The 19260-nt window shown below is 36.1% G+C and overlaps 1 protein-coding gene across 1 annotated transcript in view; it reads right to left on the bottom strand.

Annotated features, from left to right (window-relative positions):
• Positions 1 to 19260, bottom strand: part of LOC129023613 (ankyrin repeat domain-containing protein 36A-like) — a 132862-nt gene that overhangs the window by 16975 nt on the left and 96627 nt on the right. Inside the window, exons 55-74 of the mRNA XM_063663411.1 lie at positions 18957 to 18985; positions 18790 to 18862; positions 17084 to 17112; positions 16909 to 16981; positions 15185 to 15213; positions 15018 to 15090; positions 13302 to 13330; positions 13127 to 13199; positions 11407 to 11435; positions 11241 to 11313; positions 9522 to 9550; positions 9347 to 9419; positions 7615 to 7643; positions 7440 to 7512; positions 5728 to 5756; positions 5561 to 5633; positions 2730 to 2758; positions 2563 to 2635; positions 881 to 909; positions 713 to 785 (exon numbers count right to left, since the gene is read on the bottom strand). Of these exons, the coding sequence (XP_063519481.1) occupies positions 713 to 785; positions 881 to 909; positions 2563 to 2635; positions 2730 to 2758; positions 5561 to 5633; positions 5728 to 5756; positions 7440 to 7512; positions 7615 to 7643; positions 9347 to 9419; positions 9522 to 9550; positions 11241 to 11313; positions 11407 to 11435; positions 13127 to 13199; positions 13302 to 13330; positions 15018 to 15090; positions 15185 to 15213; positions 16909 to 16981; positions 17084 to 17112; positions 18790 to 18862; positions 18957 to 18985 (1020 nt within the window). The remainder of the gene's footprint in view (positions 1 to 712; positions 786 to 880; positions 910 to 2562; positions 2636 to 2729; positions 2759 to 5560; positions 5634 to 5727; positions 5757 to 7439; positions 7513 to 7614; positions 7644 to 9346; positions 9420 to 9521; positions 9551 to 11240; positions 11314 to 11406; positions 11436 to 13126; positions 13200 to 13301; positions 13331 to 15017; positions 15091 to 15184; positions 15214 to 16908; positions 16982 to 17083; positions 17113 to 18789; positions 18863 to 18956; positions 18986 to 19260) is intronic.

Here is a 19260-nt window from a genome sequence, read left to right on the forward strand (position 1 = left end):
ACAATCCTAAGTCTTTATGCCCCTAATAACAAACCAGCCTCACAATATATGAGACCAAAGTGGCCATAATTTGAATTGACTTTTAAAGCAACACAAATATTTTACAGTGTCAAAATTGATCTCTTTAAATCACTAAAAACTATTGAAATTCCAAATTGGAAACTTCAGAGTATCAAAATGTAAAAGTAGAAACATTTGAATAAAACCTTTTATTTTTAGGCCAAGCACAGTGGTTCATGCCTGTAATCCCAGCACTTTGGGAGGATCACCTGAGGTCGGGAGTTCAAGACCAGCCTGACCAACATGGAGAAACCCTGTCTCTACTAAAAATGCAAAATTAGCTGGTCATGGTGGTGCATGCCTGTAATCCCAGCTAATCGGGAGGCTGAGGCAGGAGAACTGCTTGAACCAGGAAGGTAGAGGTTGCGGTGAGCTACAATTGAGCCATTGCACTCCAGCCTGGGCAACAAGAGCAAAGCTCTGTCTCCAAATAAAAAAAAAACAAAAACCTTATGTTTTAAAAATATATTTTCCTTATGCATGTAAATCCCATTTTTGAAAACATAAATAAAAATGATAACAGCTGCATTATTTAGATGAAATCCTGAAATAAAACATAAAAAGTGAAATAATTGAGAATAGAAAAACTATGAGCATTACAGATGGATTAATGTACTTCTTCCCAGAGTTAAATCTACGATGGAAAGTTTACCTGGTGTGGATGTTTGTACATCCTTCATTTTGGTGGCTGTATTCAGAACAGAATCTTTATTTTCAATTGTAGCCTGAATGGGTTTTAAAACAAAATGATTAGCACATGATGTATATTGGTATAGGAAATGCAGTTAATAATTAAAAATATAAATGTAAGAGTAATTACCTTCAAGGTGGGCAGATTCTCAGGATACTCTAACAAGCAAGAGAAATATATAATCAATCATATGTAAATATGGTAAGGCCAACCATACATTCATCGAGTGTTAGCATCAAACTGAATACTCTTGCCTGTATTAGTGTAGGGTTTCATGTTTTTCTAGTTTGTTTCTTTGGGACAGTAACATGATAGAAATGCAATGAAGAAAAATAGGAATACAGTCTTCAAAAAACATTCAGTTACAAGTTAAAAAGTGAGATTATGCACCACATCTATTGCTTAAAAAAAAGTGTTAATATCAATGTGGATATGCAGATTAAGAAGGAGAAATGTGATCTAAAATCAGAGGAGCAAATCATAACCCTAGAAACAAGTGTAAAAGCTGGTGCTAACTGTGACCGCATGACTTTCATGCAAGACATCAGAAGGATTTATACCATTATAACACAAATATTCATCATGCTCTTTAACTTGTCCGATAACTGAGAAGGCACACAATTACAATGACACTTCAGTTGAACATACACTTCACGTCTCTTCAGTGTAAGTGTCCTGAATTGATCTGCTTGGATATATGGTTGGTGAATCCTAGTAGATAATATTCATTATTTATCATGCCCATGTGGTGTAATAATCTGCCTACATTTCTTGTATCCTCTAGTTTGGCCTTCAGAAATTTTCTTCATCCACTAATGGCAAGAAAGTATAATATATAAACCCCACCAAAAAGTATAATATACATACTTATACAAAATGGAATTGCTCCAGGCATTAGATATTAATAAACTTATACATTTGGCAATCAGTCCAATATTCATTGAAAGTAACCATTTTAGGATTCAATTAATCCATTTAATGTTATTTTTGTCTGCAAAATTAGTCTGCTCTGGAATCTCATTGTATTATAAAGAATTTTCACTAAATAGCTATTTTAATGAAAAAACCAGCACTATGGAAAAAAGCTAATATATTCATATTAAATTTTAACTCATTTGAATAACTAATAAAAAATATATGTTTGATGTCTGATACTAATAAACAGGAATGAGGCACTGTGGTTTATCCCAACTCTAGCACTCCTTCCTGATTTCAGTAGTCATCGGAGCAGTCAGAAATCAAATCTTCTGGTATGCAAACATTCTAAATGCATCTGAAGTGAGTTCACTCAGGTTTCCTCAGCAGAAACCCCAAAATTACCAAAATAACTTGTTCCTTCCCCTCTTTCTTGCCTTGCAATCCCTCTTTCTTGATGAAAATAATTACTACTTTGTTTCTCATTCTCCAGTGTTTATGGGTTATTATGACAACTTCCTCCCTCTGGTTTTAGCAGTACCATCTGACATCTATAATTTCTATTACTTCTTCTCTTTCTCCTTCCCCTCTCCATACAAACATGCTCTGAAATAAGAGCAAAATTATGCTGTCCCCCAATCCTCTTATGTCTTGAACTGTTTTCCAGTGGTTCTTCTATCCAAATTCAATGTAGGGAACTCTATAATCTTGTTACTAAGATCATGGCCAAGGACCAACAGCATCAGCATCACCTGAGAACTTACTAGAAATGCACAATATCAGGCCTGCTGAATCAGGAAGTGCATTTTCAATGACAACCCACTGATCTATTCAGGGGTGGGACGTTCTCTTCTGTCTTGAGTGCACATGACATTAAATGTGTATTGCCAAATTACCTGTTCCAGATTTCCGACCACCCATTATTCTTCTGGCAATATTCAAAACAGAAACTTTCTTTTTAAATATACCCTGAATGTAAAGAGAAACAAAATAGTCAATACATGATACATATTTCATACGCTATGCAATAAATAATTCAAAATATAAATGAAAGAGTAAGTACCTTCCATGCCGATTGTTTCTGAGGAGACACTGAAAAGCAAAATAAATATATAATCCATCATATGTAAATATGATAAAGTTATCCATACATTCATGCAGTGTTAGCATCAAGCTGTATCCTCCTGCCTGCACTAGTGTAGGATTTGATGTTTTACAGTTTGTGTCTTTGGGACAAGAACATGAGGAAATACAATGAAGAAAATAGGAATAAAAGCGTCCAGAAAATATACAGTCAGAAATAACAGAGGTATTATGCATCATGTGTGTATTACTGAAATAAACAGTGTCAATATCAATGTGGATATGCCAAATGATGAAAATAAATGTGATCTAAAATGAGAGGAGCAACTCATACACCCAGGAATCAATGTCAAAGAAGGTACTAAATGCTACTGCATGTTTTTCATGCAAGACATCAGAAGGACTTATACCATTATACTACAAGAATTCATCATGCTCTTTAACTTGCCTGCTAACTGAGCAGGTACACAATGACAATGACACTGTATATAATATTCTTTATTTCTCAAACCCACGTGGTGTAATAATGGGCCTACATTTGTTGTGTCTTCTAGTTTAGGCTACAGAAAAGTTCTTCATCCACTCATGGCAACAAAGTATAACACATAAACCTTATCAAAAAGTATAATAAATGATCAAATTTGACATACTTATAAAAACTAAAGTTGCTACAAGCATTAGATATGAATAAGCTTTTACTATGGAAATCACTCCAATATTCATTGAAAATAAGAATTTTAAAAGTCAATTAATGAATTCACCATTATTTTTCTTTCTAAAATAGTCTGGTTTAACATATCATGTTACTCTCTAACGCATTTTCTTTTTTTTTTTCAATTAAACTTTTTAAAAAATTTATTATTATACTTTAAGTTTTAGGGTACATGTGCATAATGTGCAGGTTTGTTACATATGTATCCATGTGCCATGTTGGTGTGCTGCACCCATTAACTCGTCATTTAGCATTAGGTATATCTCCTAATGCTATAGCTCCCCGCTCCACCCACCCCACAACAGGCCCCAGAGTGTGATGTTCCCCTTCCTGTGTCCATATGTTCTCATTGTTCAATTCCCAACTATGAGTGAGAATATGCGGTGTTTGGTTTTTTGTCCTTGCGATAGTTTACTGAGAATGATGGTTTCCAGTTTCATCCATGTCCCTACAAAGGACATGAACTCATCATTTTTTATGGCTGCATAGTATTCCATGGTGTATATGTGCCACATTCTCTGAATCCAGTCTATCATTGTTGGACATTTGGGTTGGTTCCAAGTCTTTGCTATTGTGAATAGTGTGGCAATAAACATACACGTGCATGTGTCTTTATAGCAGCATGATTTATAGTCCTTTGGGTATATACCCAGTAATGGGATGGCTGGGTCAAACAGTATTCCTAGTTCTAGATCCCTGAGGAATTGCCACACTGAATTCCACAATGGTTGAACTAGTTTACAGTCCTACCAACAGTGTAAAAGTGTTCCTATTTCTCCACACCCTCTCCAGCACCTGTTGTTTCCTGACTTTTTAATGACTGCCATTCTAACTGGTGTGAGATGGTATCTCATTGTGGTTTTGATTTGCATTTCTCTGATGGCCAGTGATCATGAGCATTTTTTCATGTGTTTTTTGGCTGCACAAATGTTTTCTTTTGAGAAGTGTCTGCTCATGTCCTTTGCCCACTTTTTGATGGGGTTGTTTTTTTTCTTGTAAATTTGTTTGAGTTCATCGTAGATTCTGGTGATTAGCCCTCTGTCAGATGAGTAGGTTGCGAAAATTTTCTCCTATGTTGTAGGCTGTCTGTTCACTCTGATGGTAGTTTCTTTTGCTGTGCAGAAGCTCTTTAGTTTAATTAGATCCCACTTGTCAGTTGTGGCTTTTGTGGCCATTGCTTTCGGTGTTTTAGACATGAAGTCCTTGCCCATGCCTATGTCCTGAATGGTATTGCCTAGATTTTCTCTTAGGGTTTTTATGGTTTTAGGTCTAACATTTAAGTCTTTAATCCATCTTGAATTAATTTTTGTATAAGGTAAATTTTTATCCAAAAGTTAGCTAATTGAAAAGCAAAGCCAATATATGCATATTCATGTTTATCTCATTTGAATAACTAATATCAACAAAACGTATATCTCTTATGCCCAACAGTAACAAAGAGGAGTAACGAGTCACTGTGGTTTATCCCAGTTCTAGTTCTCCTTCCTGCTTCCACTGGTTCCTAACGCAGCCCAAATCAAAGCTTCCTTTAGGAAAATGTTCAAATATGAAACTGAACTCAGGTTTCCTCAGAAGAAACCCCAAAATTACACAAATAACTTCTTATTTTCCCTCCTTCCTGACTGACAATCCTCTTCCTTGAGGAAAGTCATTGCTACATCAGTGGTCTCCTTAGTTCTCGTTCTACAGCATTTATGGGTTATTAAAATCATTTCTCCATCTGTATTTAGCAATACGATGTGACGTCTGTAAAATCTATATCTCATCTCTTTCTCCTTCCACTCTTGGTGAAAACATGCTGTAGAATGAAAGCAAAATTATGCTGTCCACTGACTCCTTATGTTTTTAATGGCTCTCCAACGTTTCTTCTTCCCCATTTCAATGTGGAGAATCCTATAATCTTACTGCAAATATCATGTTCCAGATGAGCAGCATTAATGTCACCCAAGAACTTATTACAAATGAAGAATCTCAGGTCTGCTGAATCAGAATGTGCGCTTCGACTAGCCCCACCCCCCTCCCCTGCTGATTTATTCCGGGAAGAGAAGTTCTTTTCTATTTTGAATGAACATGACATTACATGTGTTTTGCAAAATTACCTGTCCCAGATTGTTGTCCATCCTTTATTTCTGTGGCTATATTCGAAACAGAATCTTTCTCGTCACTGGTAGCCTGAATGGGATTTGAAACAAAATAATCAATACATGAAGTAGGTTTCATAGACTATACAGTTAATAGTTCAACATATAAATGAGACTTTAATTACCTTCTCAGCTGGTTCTTTCTGAGAAGACACTGAAAAGCAAAAGGGATACATAATCACTTATATGTACATATGATAAATTTATCCATACATTGATGCAGTGTGAGCATCAAGCTGTTATCTTCTTGCCTGTATTAGTGTAGGCTTTGATGTTTTCTACTTTTTGTCTAGAGACTGGAACATGACAGAAATACAATGAGAAAAAAGGAATACAGGCTTCACAAAATATACCCTTACAATTTCAAACATGGTATGATTTGTGATACATCTAAAACTAAAATAAAACCGTGTCAATATCAATGTGGATATGCCAAGTGACGAGGACAAATCAGAAGAGTAACTCACACACCTGAGAATCAATGTCAAAGCAAGTGGTACGTGATCCCGCATGTCTTTCTTGCAAGAAATCAGAAGGATTTACACCATTATACTACAAACATTCATCATGCTCTTTAACTTGCCCAATAACTGAGAAGGCACACAATTATGATGACACCTCAGTTGAACATACACTTCACGTCTCTTCAGTGGAAGTGTCCTAAATTGATCACCTTGGATATCTGTTTGCTGATACCTAGGAGATAATATTCATTATATCTCACACCCATGTGGTGTAATAATTTGCTTAAGTTTCTTGTATCCACTAGTTTGGCCTCCCGAAAATTTCTTCATCCACTCATGGCACCAAAGGATCATACATTAGCCTCAAGAAAAATATCATCAATTATCAATTTTGACATACTTCTACAAAGTAAAACTGCTACAAGCATTAGGTATCAATGAGTTTCACATTCAGAAATCACTCCAATATCCATTGAAGATGATCACTTTAGGAGTTAATTAGAATTCAACATAATTTTTGTTTCTAAAATAGCCTTGTTGGCAGTATCATGTTATTCTCCAAAGAAGTTTCATTAAACAGCTATTTTATCCAAGAGGTAGCTACTTGAACAAGGAAGCCAATGTATTCATATTCAAGTTTACCTCATTTTTATAACTAAAATCAACAAAACATGTATCTCTGATGCCTAATAGTAACAAAAAGGAGTAATGAGTCAGTGTGCTTTATCCCGATTCTAGCATTGTTTCCCGCTTCCAGTAGTTCCTGGAGCTGCAAAAATCAAATATTTTTTATGCAAATATTCCAAATGCATCTAAAGTGAGTTCACTCAGGTTTCCTCAGCAGAAACCCCAAAATTATATAAATGACTTCCTCTTTTCCCGCCTTCCTGCCTCACAATCTGTCTTCCTTGGGAAAATAATGGCTACATCAGGGGTCTTGTTAGTTCTCGTTCTACACTGTCTATGGGTTATTACTATCAGTTTTCTGTCTTTTTTTTTTAGCAGTACGATGTGACATCTATAAAATCTATACTTCCTCTCTTTCTCCTTCCAGCCTTAGTGAAACCATGCTGTAGAATTAAAGCAAAATTATGCTGTGCCCCAGAGCCCCTTATGTCTTGAACTGCTCTCCACATTTCTTCTTCCCAATTTCAATGTGGGGAAGTCTTACTGCAAAGAACATGTTCCAGACCAGCAGCATTAGTGTCACCCAAGAACTTACTACAAATGAAGAATCTCAGGCCTGCTGAATCAGAATATGCAGCTTCTGCTAGCCTCCCCCCCACACCCACACTCCCCGCTGATTTTGCGGGGAAGAGAAGTTCTTTTCTATCTGGATTGAACATGACATTAAACGTGTTTTGCAAAATTACCTGTCCCAGCTTTTTCTCCATCCTTTATTTGTGTGCCTATATTTGAAACAGAATCTTTCTCGTCACTTGTAACCTGAATGGAATTTGAAACAAAATAATAAATAAATAAATAAATGAAGTATGTTTCATAGACTACATATTTAAAAGTTCACAATATAAATGAGAGTTTAATTACCTTCAAGGCTGGTGGTTTGTGAGAAGACACTGAAAAATAAAAGGGACACATAATCACTCATATATAAATATGATAAAGTTATCCATACATTCACGAACTGTTAGCATCAAGCTGTATCCTTCTGCCTGTACTAGTTTAGGTTCTGATGTCTTCTACTTTGTGTCTTGGGACTGGAACATGACAGAAATACACTGATAAAAGGGAATACTGGCTCCAGGAAATATACCCTTACGATTTCAAACATGGTATTATTTGTCATATGTCGAAAACTAAAATAAAACCATGTCAATATCAATGTGGATATGTCAATTGATGAGGACAAATATGATTTAACATCAGAGGACCAACTCATACAAGTGAGAATCAATGTCAAAGAAGGTACTACATGATCCCACATGTCTTTCGTGAAAGAAATCAAAAGGATTTACATCATTATACTACAAACATTCATCATGCTCTTTAACTTTCCCAATAACTGAGAAGGCTCACAATTACGATGACACTTCAGTTGAATGTACACTTCACATCTCTTCAGTGGAAGTGTCCTAAATTGATCACCTTGGATATCTGTTTGCTGATACCTAGGAGATAATATTCATTATATCTCACACCCATGTGGTGTAATAATTTGCTTAAGTTTCTTGTATCCACTAGTTTGGCCTCCCGAAAATTTCTTCATCCACTCATGGCACCAAAGGATCATACATTAGTCTCAAGAAAAATATCATCAATTATCAATTTTGACATACTTCTACAAAGTAAAACTGCTAGAAGCATAAGGTATCAATGAGTTTCACATTCAGAAATCACTCCAATATCCATTGAAGATGATCACTTTAGGAGTTAATTAGAATTCAACATAATTTTTGTTTCTAAAATAGCCTTGTTGGCAGTATCATGTTATTCTCCAAAGAAGTTTCATTAAACAGCTATTTTATCCAAGAGGTAGCTACTTGAACAAGGAAGCCAATGTATTCATATTCAAGTTTATCTCATTTTTATAACTAAAATCAACAAAACATGTATCTCTGATGCGTAATAGTGACAAAAAGGAGTAATGAGTCAGTGTGCTTTATCCCAATTCTAGCATTGTTTCCCGCTTCCAGTAGTTCCTGGAGCTGCAAAAATGAAATATTTTTTACGCAAATATTCCAAAACCATCTAAAGTGAGTTCACTCAGGTTTCCTCAGCAGAAACCCCAAAATTACATAAATGACTTCCTCTTTTCCCATCTTCCTGCCTCACAATCCATCTTCCTTGGGAAAATAATGGCTACATCGGGGTCTTGTTAGTTCTCGTTCTACAGTGTCTACGGGTTATTACTATCAGTTTTCCGTCTTTTTTTTTTAGCAGTACGATGTGACATCTATAAAATCTATACTTCCTCTCTTTCTCCTTCCAGCCTTAGTGAAACCATGCTGTAGAATTAAAGCAAAATTATGCTGTACCCCACAGCCCCTTATGTCTTGAACTACTCTCCACATTTCTTCTTCCCAATTTCAATGTGGGGAAGTCTATAGTCTTACTGCGAAGATCATGTCCCAGACCAGCAGCATTAGTGTCACCCAAGAACTTACTACAAATGAAGAATCTCAGGCCTGCTGAATCAGAATGTGCAGCTTCAGCGAGCCCCCCCACCCCACACCCCGCCCTCCCTGCTGATTTATGTGGGGAAGAGAAGTTCTTTTCTATCTGGATTGAACATGACATTAAACATGTTTTGCAAAATTACCTGTCACAGATTTTTCTCCATCCTTTATTTGTGTGGCTACATTCGAAACAGAATCTTTCTCGTCACTTCTAGTCTGAACAGAATTTGAAACAAAATAATAAATAAATAAATCAATGAAGTATGTTTCCTAGACTATATATTTAAAAGATCACAATATAAATCAGAGTTTAATTACCTTCAAGGCTGGTGGTTTCTGAGAAGACACTGAAACACAAAAGGGATACATAATCACTCATATATAAATATGATAAAGTTATCCATACATTCATGAACTGTAAGCATCAAGCTGTATCCTTCTGCCTATACTAGTGTAGGTTCTAATGTCTTCTACTTTGTGTCTTCGGACTGGAACATGACAGAAATACACTGATAAAAGGGAATATTGGCTCCAGGAAATCTACCCTTACAATTTCACACATGGTATGATTTAACGTATGTCAAAAACTAAAATCAAACTGTGTCAATATCAATGTGGATATGTCGATTGATGAGGACAAATATGATTTAAAATCAGAAGAGCAACTCATACAACTGAGAATCAATGTCAAAGCAGGTGCTACATGATCCCACATGTCTTTCATGCAAGAAATCAAAAGGACCTACACCATTAAACTACAAACATTCATCATGCTCTTTAACTTGCCCAATAACTGAGAAGGCACACAATTACGACGACACTTCAGTTGAATGTACACTTCACATCACTTCAGTGGAAGTGTCCTAAATTGATCACCTTGGATATCTATTTGCTGATACCTAGTAGAAAATATTCATTATCTCTCACACCTATGTGGTGTAATAATTTGCTTAAGTTTCTTGTATCCACTAGTTTGGCCTTCGGAAACTTTCTTCATCCACTCATGGCACCAAAGGATAAGACATTAGCCTCAAGAAAAATATCATCAATTATCAATTTTGACATACTTCTACAGTTGTAAAACTGCTACAAGCAGTAGATATTAATGAGTTTTACACTCAGAAATCACTCCAATATTCATTGAAGATGATCACTTTAGGAGTTAATTAGAATTCAACATAATTTTTGTATCTAAAATACCCTTGTTGGGAGTATCATGTTATTCTCCAAAGAAGTTTCATTAAACAGCTATTTTATGCAAGAGGTAGCTCCTTGAACAAGGAAGCCAATGTATTCATATTCAAATTTATCTCATTTCTATTACTAAAATCAACAAAATATGTATCTCTGATGCCTCCTAGTAACAAAGAAGAGTAATGAGTCATTGTGCTTTATCCCAATCCTAGCATTGTTTCCTGCTTCCAGTAGTTCCTGGAGCTGCCAAAATCAAATATTTTTTATGCAGATATTCCAAATGCATCTGAACTGAGTTCACTCAGGTTTCCTCAGCAGAAACCACAAAATTATATAAACAACTTCTTCTTTTCCCTCCTTCCTGCCTCACAATCCGTCTTCCTTGGGAAAATAATTGCTACATCAGGGGTCTCCTTAGTTCTCATTCTACAGTTTCTATGGGTTATTACGATCAGTTTTCTGTCTTTTTTTAGCAGTACGATGTGACATCTGTAAAATCTATACTTCCTCTCTTTCTCCTTCCACTCTTGGTGAAAACATGCTGTAGAATTAAAGCAAAATTATGCCTTTCCTTGAGCCCCTTATGTCTTGAACTGCTCTCTATATTTCTTCTTCCCAATTTCAATGTGGGGAAGTCTATAATCTTACTGCGAAGATCACGTTCCAGACCAGCAGCATTGACGTCACCCGAGAACTTATTACAAATGAAGAATCTCAGGTCTGCTGAATCAGAATGTGCTGCTTTGACGGGCCCCACCCCCCGCCCCCGCTGATTTATTCGGGGAGGAGAAGTTCTTTTCTATTTTGACTGAACATGACATTAAATGTGTTTTCCAAAATTACCTGTCCCAGATTGTTGTCCATCCTTTATTTCTGTGGCTATATTCAAAACAGAATCTTTCTTGTCACTGGTAGCCTGAATGGGATTTGAAACAAAATAATCAATATATGAAGTAGGTCTCATAGACTATAAGTTAATAGTTCAACATATAAATGAGACTTTAATTACCTTCTCAGCTGGTTCTTTCTGAGAAGACACTGAAAAGCAAAAGGGATACATAATCACTCATATGTACATATGATAAATTTATCCATACATTCATGCTGTGTTAGCATCAAGCTGTTATCTTCTTGCCTGTACTAGTGTAGGCTTTGATGTTTTCTACTTTTTGTCTGGAGACTGGAACATGACAGAAATACACTGAGAAAAAAAGGAATACAGGCTTCACAAAATATACCCTTACAATTTCAAACATGGTATGATTCGTGATACGTCTAAAACTAAAATAAAACCGTGTCAATATCAATGTGGCTATGCAGAGTGATGAGGACAAATCAGAGGAGTAACTCACACACCTGAGAATCAATGTCAAAGCAGGTGGTACGTGATCCTGCATGTATTTCTTGCAAGAAATCAGAAGGATTTACACCATTATACTACAAACTTTCATCATGCTCTTTAACTTGCCCAATAACTGAGAAGGCACACAATTACGATGACACTTCAGTTGAACATACACTTCACGTCTCTTCAGTGGAAGTGTCCTACATTGATCACCTTGGATATCTGTTTGCTAATACCTAGGAGATAATTTTCATTATCTCTCACACCCACGTGGCATAATAATTTGCTTAAGTTTCTTGTATCCACTAGTTTAGCCTCCCGAAAGTTTCTTCATCCAGTCATGGCACCAAAGGATCATACATTAGCCTCAAGAAAAATATTATCAATTATCAATTTTGACATACTTCTACAAAGTAAAACTGCTACAAGCATTAGAAATTAATGAGTTTCACACTCAGAAATCACTCCAATATTCATTGAAGATGAACACTTTAGGGGTTAATTAGAATTCAACATAATTTTTGTTTCTAAAATAGCCTTGTTGGCAGTACCATGTTATTCTCCAAAGAAGTTTCATTAAACAGCTATTTTATCCAAGAGGTAGCTACTTGAACAAGGAAGCCAATGTATTCATATTCAAGTTTATCTCATTTGTATAACTAAAATCAACAAAACATGTATCTCTGATGCCTAATAGTAACAAAAAGGAGTAATGAGTCAGTGTGCTTTATCCAAATTCTAACATTGTTTCCTGCTTCAAGTAGTTCCTGGAGCTGCCAAAATCAAATATTTTTTTATCCAAATATTCCAAATGCATCTAAAGTGAGTTCACTCAGGTTTCCTCAGTAGAAACCCCAAAATTACATAAATGACTTCCTCTTTTCCCGCCTTCCTGTCTCACAATCCGTCTTCCTTGGGAAAATAATGGCTACATTAGGGGTCTTGTTAGTTCTCGTTCTATACTGTCTACGGGTTATTACTATCAGTTTTCTATCTTTTTTTTTTAGAAGTACGATGTGACATCTATAAAATCTATACTTCCTCTCTTTCTCCTTCCAGCCTTAGTGAAACCATGCTGTGGAATTAAAGCAAAATTATGCTGTGCCCCAGAGCCCCTTATGTCTTGAACTGCTCTCCATATTTCTTCTTCCCAATTTCAATGTGGGGAAGTCTATAGTCTTACTGCAAAGATCCTGTTCCAGACCAGCAGCATTAGTGTCACCCAAGAACTTACTACAAATGAAGAATCTCAGGCCTGCTGAATCAGAATATGAAGCTTCAGTGAGCCTCCCCCACACCCCACCTCCCCACTGATTTATGCGGGGAAGAGAAGTTCTTTTCTATCTGGATTGAACATGACATTAAACGTGTTTTGCAAAATTACCTGTCCCAGCTTTTTCTCCATCCTTTATTTGTGTGGCTATATTTGAAACAGAATCTTTCTCGTCACTTGTAGCCTGAATGGAATTTGAAACAAAATAAGTAACAAATAAATCAATGAAGTATGTTTCATAGACTATAAATTTAAAAGTTCACAATATAAATGAGAGTTTAGTTACCTTCAAGGCTGGTGGTTTCTGAGAAGACACTGAAAAACAAAAGGGAAACATAATCACTCATATATAAATATGATAAAGTTATCCATACATTCACGAACTGTTAACATCAAGTTGTATCCTTCTGCCTGTACTAGTGTAGGCTCTGATGTCTTCTAGTTTGTGTCTTGGGACTGGAACATGACAGAAATACATTGATAAAAGGGAATACTGGCTCCAGGAAATATACCCTTACAATTTCAAACATGGTATGATTTCTCGTATGTCGAAAACTAAAATCAAACCATGTCAATATCAATGTGGATATGTCGATTGGTGAGGACAAATATGATTTAAAATCAGAGGAGCAACTCATACACCTGAGAATCAATGTCAGAGCAGGTGCTACATGATCCCACATGTCTTTCATCTAAGAAATCAAAAGGACCTACACCATTATACTACAAACATTCATCATGCTCTTTAACTTGCCCAAAAACTGAGAAGGCACACAATTACAATGACACTTCAGTTGAACGTACACTTCACATCACTTCAGTGGAAGTGTGCTAAATTGATCACCTTGGATATCTGTTTGCTGATACCTAGGAGATAATATTCATTATCTCTCACACCCATCTGGTGTAATAATTTGCCTAAGTTTCTTTTATCCACTAGTTTAGCCTCCTGAAAGTTTCTTCATCCACTCATGGCACCAAAGGATAATATATTAGCCACAAGAAAAATATCATCAATTATCAATTTTGACATACTTCTACAAAGTAAAACTGCTACAAGCATTAGGTATCAATGAGTTTTACATTCAGAAATCACTCCAATATTCATTGAAAATGATCACTTTAGGAGTTAATTAGAATTCAACATAATTTTGTATCTAAAATACCCTTGTTGGGAGTATCATGTTATTCTCCAAAGAAGTTTCATTAAACAGCTATTTTATGCAAGAGGTAGCTCCTTGAACAAGGAAGCCAATGTATTCATATTCAAATTTATCTCACTTCTATTACTAAAATCAACAAAACATGTATCTCTGATGCCTCCTAGTAACAAAGAAGAGTAATGAGTCATTGTGCTTTATTCCAATCCTAGCATTGTTTCCTGCTTCCAGTAGTTCCTGGAGCTGCCAAAATCAAATATTTTTTATGCAGGTATTCCAAATGCATCTGAACTGAGTTCACTCAGGTTTCCTCAGCAGAAACCACAAAATTATATAAACAACTTCTTTTCCCTCCTTCCTGCCTCACAATCCGTCTTCCTTGGGAAAATAATTGCTACATCAGGGGTCTCCTTAGTTCTCATTCTACAGTTATTCTATGGGTTATTATGATCAGTTTTCTGCCTTTTTTTAGCAGTACGATGTGACATCTGTAAAATCTATACTTCCTCTCTTTCTCCTTCCACCCTTGGTGAAAACATGCTGTAGAATTAAAGCAAAATTATGCCTTTCCCTGAGTCCCTTATGTCTTGAACTGCTCTCCATATTTCTTCTTCCCAATTTCAATGTGGGGAAGTCTATAATCTTACTGCGAAGATCATGTTCCAGACCAGCAGCATTAACGTCACCCAAGAACTAATTACAAATGAACAATCTCAGGCCTGCTGAATCAGAATGTGCAGCTTCGACGGGCCCCACCCCCCGCCCCCGCTGATTTATTCGGGGAAGAGAAGTTCGTTTCTATTTTGACTGAACATGACATTAAATGTGTTTTGCAAAATTACCTGTCCCAGATTGTTGTCCATCCTCTACTTCTGTGGCTATATTCCAAACAGAATCTTTCTCGTCACTGGTAGCCTGAATGGGATTTGAAACAAAATAAGCAATACGTGAAATAGGTTTCATAGACTATACAGTTAATAGTTCAACATATAAATGAGACTTTAATTACCTTCTCAGCTGGCTCTTTCTGAGAAGACACTGAAAAGCAAAAGGGATACATAATCACTCATATGTACATATGATAAATTTATCCATACATTGATGCAGTGTGAGCATCAAGCTGTTATCTTCTTGCCTGTACTAGTGTAGGCTTTGATGTTTCCTACTTTTTGTCTGGAGACTGGAACATGACAGAAATACACTGAGAAAAAAGGAATACAGGCTTCACAAAATATACCCTTACAATTTCAAACATGGTATGATTTGTGATACGTCTAAAACTAAAATAAAACCGTGTCAATATCAATGTGGCTATGCCGAGTGATGAGGACAAATCAGAGGAGTAACTCACACACCTGAGAATCAATGTCAAAGCAGGTGGTACGTGATTCCGCATGTCTTTCTTGGAAGAAATCAGAAGGATTTACACCATTATACTACAAACATTCATCATGCTCTTTAACTTGTCCAATAACTGTGAAGGCACACAATTACGATGACACTACAGTTGAACATACACTTCACGTCTCTTCAGTGGAAGTGTCCTAAATTGATCACCTTGGATATCTGTTTGCTGATACCTAGGAGATAATATTCATTATCTCTCACACCCACGTGGCATAATAATTTGCTTAAGTTTCTTGTATGCACTAGTTTAGCCTCCGGAAAGTTTCTTCATCCACTCATGGCACCAAAGGATAATATATTAGCCTCAAGAAAAATATCATCAATTATCACTTTTGACATATTTCTACAAAGTAAAACTGCTACAAGCATTAGATATTAATGAGTTTTACATTGAGAAATCACTCCAATATCCATTGAAGATGATCACTTTAGGAGTTAATTAGAATTCAATATAATTTTTGTTTCTAAAATAGCCTTGTTGGCAGTATCATGTTATTCTCCAAAGAAGTTTCATTAAACACCTATTTCATCCAAGAGGTAGCTACTTGAACAAGGAAGCCAATGTATTCATATTCAAGTTTATCTCATTTGTATAACTAAAATCAACAAAACATGTATCTCTGATGCCTAATAGTAACAAAAAGGAGTAATGAGTCAGTGTGCTTTATCCCAATTCTAGCATTCTTTCCCACTTCCAGTAGTTCCTGGAGCTGCAAAAATCAAATATTTTTTATGCAAATATACCAAATGCATTTAAAGTCAGTTCACTCAGGTTTCCTCAGCAGAAACCCCAATATTATATAAATGACTTCCTCTTTTCCCGCCTTCCTGTCTCACAATCCATCTTCCTTGGGAAAATAATGGCTACATCAGGGGTCTGGTTAGTTCTCATTCTACACTGTCTATGGGTTATTACTATCAGTTTTCTGTCTTTTTTTTTTTTAGCAGTACGATGTGACATCTATAAAATCTATACTTCCTCTCTTTCTCCTTCCAGCCTTAGTGAAACCATGCTGTAGAATTAAAGCAAAATTATGCTGTACCCCACAGCCCCTTATGTCTTGAACTGCTCTCCATATTTCTTCTTCCTAATTTCAATGTGGGGAAGTCTATACTCTTACTGCAAAGATCATGTTCCAGACCAGCAGCATTAGTGTCACCCAAGAACCTACTACAAATGAAGAATCTCAGGCCTGCTGAATCAGAATGTGCAGCTTCAGCGAGACCCCCACCCCACACTCCGCCCTCCCTGCTGATTTATGTGGGGAAGAGAAGTTCTTTTCTATCTGGATTGAACATGACATTAAACGTGTTTTGCAAAATTACCTGTGCCAGATTTTTCTCCATCCTTTTTTTGTGTGGCTACATTCGAAACAGAAACTTTCTCATCACTTGTAGCCTGAATAGAATTTGAAACAAAATAATGAATAAATAAATCTATGAAGTATGTTTCATAGACTATATATTTAAAAGTTCACAATATAAATGAGAGTTTAATTACCTTCAAGGCTGGTGGTTTCTGAGAAGACACTGAAAAACAAAAGGGATACATAATCACTCATATATAAATATGATAAAGTTATCCATACATTCACGCACTGTTAGCATCAAGCTGTATCCTTCTGCCTGTACTAGTGTAGGCTCTGATATGTTCTACTTTGTGTCTTAGGACTGGAACATGACAGAAATACACTGAAAAAAGGGAATACTGGCTCCAGGAAATATACTCTTACGATTTCAAACATGGTATCATTTCTCATATGTCGAAAACTAAAATCAAACCGTGTCAATATCAATGTGGATATGTCGATTGATGAGGACAAATATGATTTAAAATCAGAGGAGCAACTCATACATCTGAGAATCAACGTCAAAGCAGGTGCTACATGATCCCACATGTCTTTCATGCAAGAAATCAAAAGGATTTACACCATTATACTACAAGCATTCATCATGCTCTTTAACGTGCCCAATCCCTAAGAAGGCACATAATTACGATGGCACTTCAGTTGAACATACACTTCACATCTCTGCAGTGGAAGTGTCCTACATTGATCACCTTGGATATCTGTTTGCTGATACCTAGTAGATAATATTCATTATCTCTCACACCCATGTGGTATAATAATTTGCCTAGGTTTCTTGTATCCACTAGTTTAGCCTTCCAAAAGTTTCTTCATCCAGTCATGGCTCCGAAGGATAATATATTAGCCTCCAGAAAAATATCATCAATTATCAATTTTGACATACTTCTACAAAGTAAAACTGCTACAAGCTTTAGATATTAATAAGTTTTTCATTCAGAAATCACTCCAATATTCATTGAAAATGACCATTTTAGGAGTTAATTAGAATTCAACATAATTTTTGTGTCTAAAATAGCCTTGTTGGGAGTATCATGTTATTCTCTAAAGAAGTTTCGTGAAATAGCTATTTTATCCAAGAGGTAGCTCCTGGAACAAGGAAGGAAACGTATTCATATTCAAGTTTGTCTCATTTCTATAACTAAAATCAACAAAACATGTATCTCTGATGCCTAATAGTAACAAAGAGGAGTAATGAGTCAGTGTGTTTTTATACCAATTCTAGCATTGTTTCCTGCTTCCAGCCATTCCTGGAGCTGCCAAAATCAAATATTTTTTATGAAAATATTCCCAATACATCTGAAGTGAGTTCACTCAGGTTTTCTCAGCAGAAACCCCAAAATTATATACATGACTTCCTCTTTTCCCACCTTCCTGCCTCACAATCTGTCTTCCTTGGGAAAATAATTGCTACATCAGGGGTCTCCTTAGTTCTCCTTCTACAGTGTCTGTGGGTTATTACAATCAGTTTTCTGTCTGTTTTTAGCAGTACAATGTGACATCTGTAAAATCTATATTTCCTCTCTCTCCTTCCACCCCTGCTGAAAACAAGCTGAAGAATTAAAGCAAAATTATGCTGTTCCCTAGAGCACCTTATGTCTTGAACTGCTCTCCATATTTCTTCTTCCCAATTTCAATGGGGGGAAGTGTATAATCTTACAGCGAAGATCATGTTCCAGGCCAGCAGCATCAGCATCACCCAAGAATTTATTACAAATGAAGAATCTCAGGTCTGCTGAATCAGAATGTGCAGCTTCGACAAACCCCCCGCTGATTTATTCGGGGAAGAGAACTTCTTATCTGTCTCGACTGAACATGACATTAAATATGTTTTCAAAATTACCTGTACTAGTTTCTTCTGCATCCTTTTTTTCTCTGGCTATATTTGAAACAGAATCTTTCTCGTCACTTGTACCCTGAATGGAATTTGAAATGAAATAATAAATAAATAACGTACGTTTCATAGACTATAGGTTTACTAGTTCACAATATAAATGAGAGTTTCATTACCTTCAAGGCTGGTGGTTTCTGAGAAGACACTAAAAAGCAAAAGGGATACATAATCACTCATATGTAAATATGATAAAGTTATCCATACATTCATGCAGTGTTAGCATCAACTTCTGTCCTCCTGCCTGTATTAGTGTAGGCTTTGATGGCTTCTACTTTGTGTCTGGGGAATAGAACATGACAGAAATACACTGAAAAAAGGGAATACAGGCTCCAGGAAATATACCCTTACAATTTCAAACATGGTATGATTTGTCATATGTCGAAAACTAAAATAAAACCGTGTCAATATCAACGTGCATAT

Source organism: Pongo pygmaeus, chromosome 23, assembly GCF_028885625.2.
Source record: "Pongo pygmaeus isolate AG05252 chromosome 23, NHGRI_mPonPyg2-v2.0_pri, whole genome shotgun sequence".
In the NCBI taxonomy this organism is placed as follows: domain Eukaryota; kingdom Metazoa; phylum Chordata; class Mammalia; order Primates; family Hominidae; genus Pongo; species Pongo pygmaeus.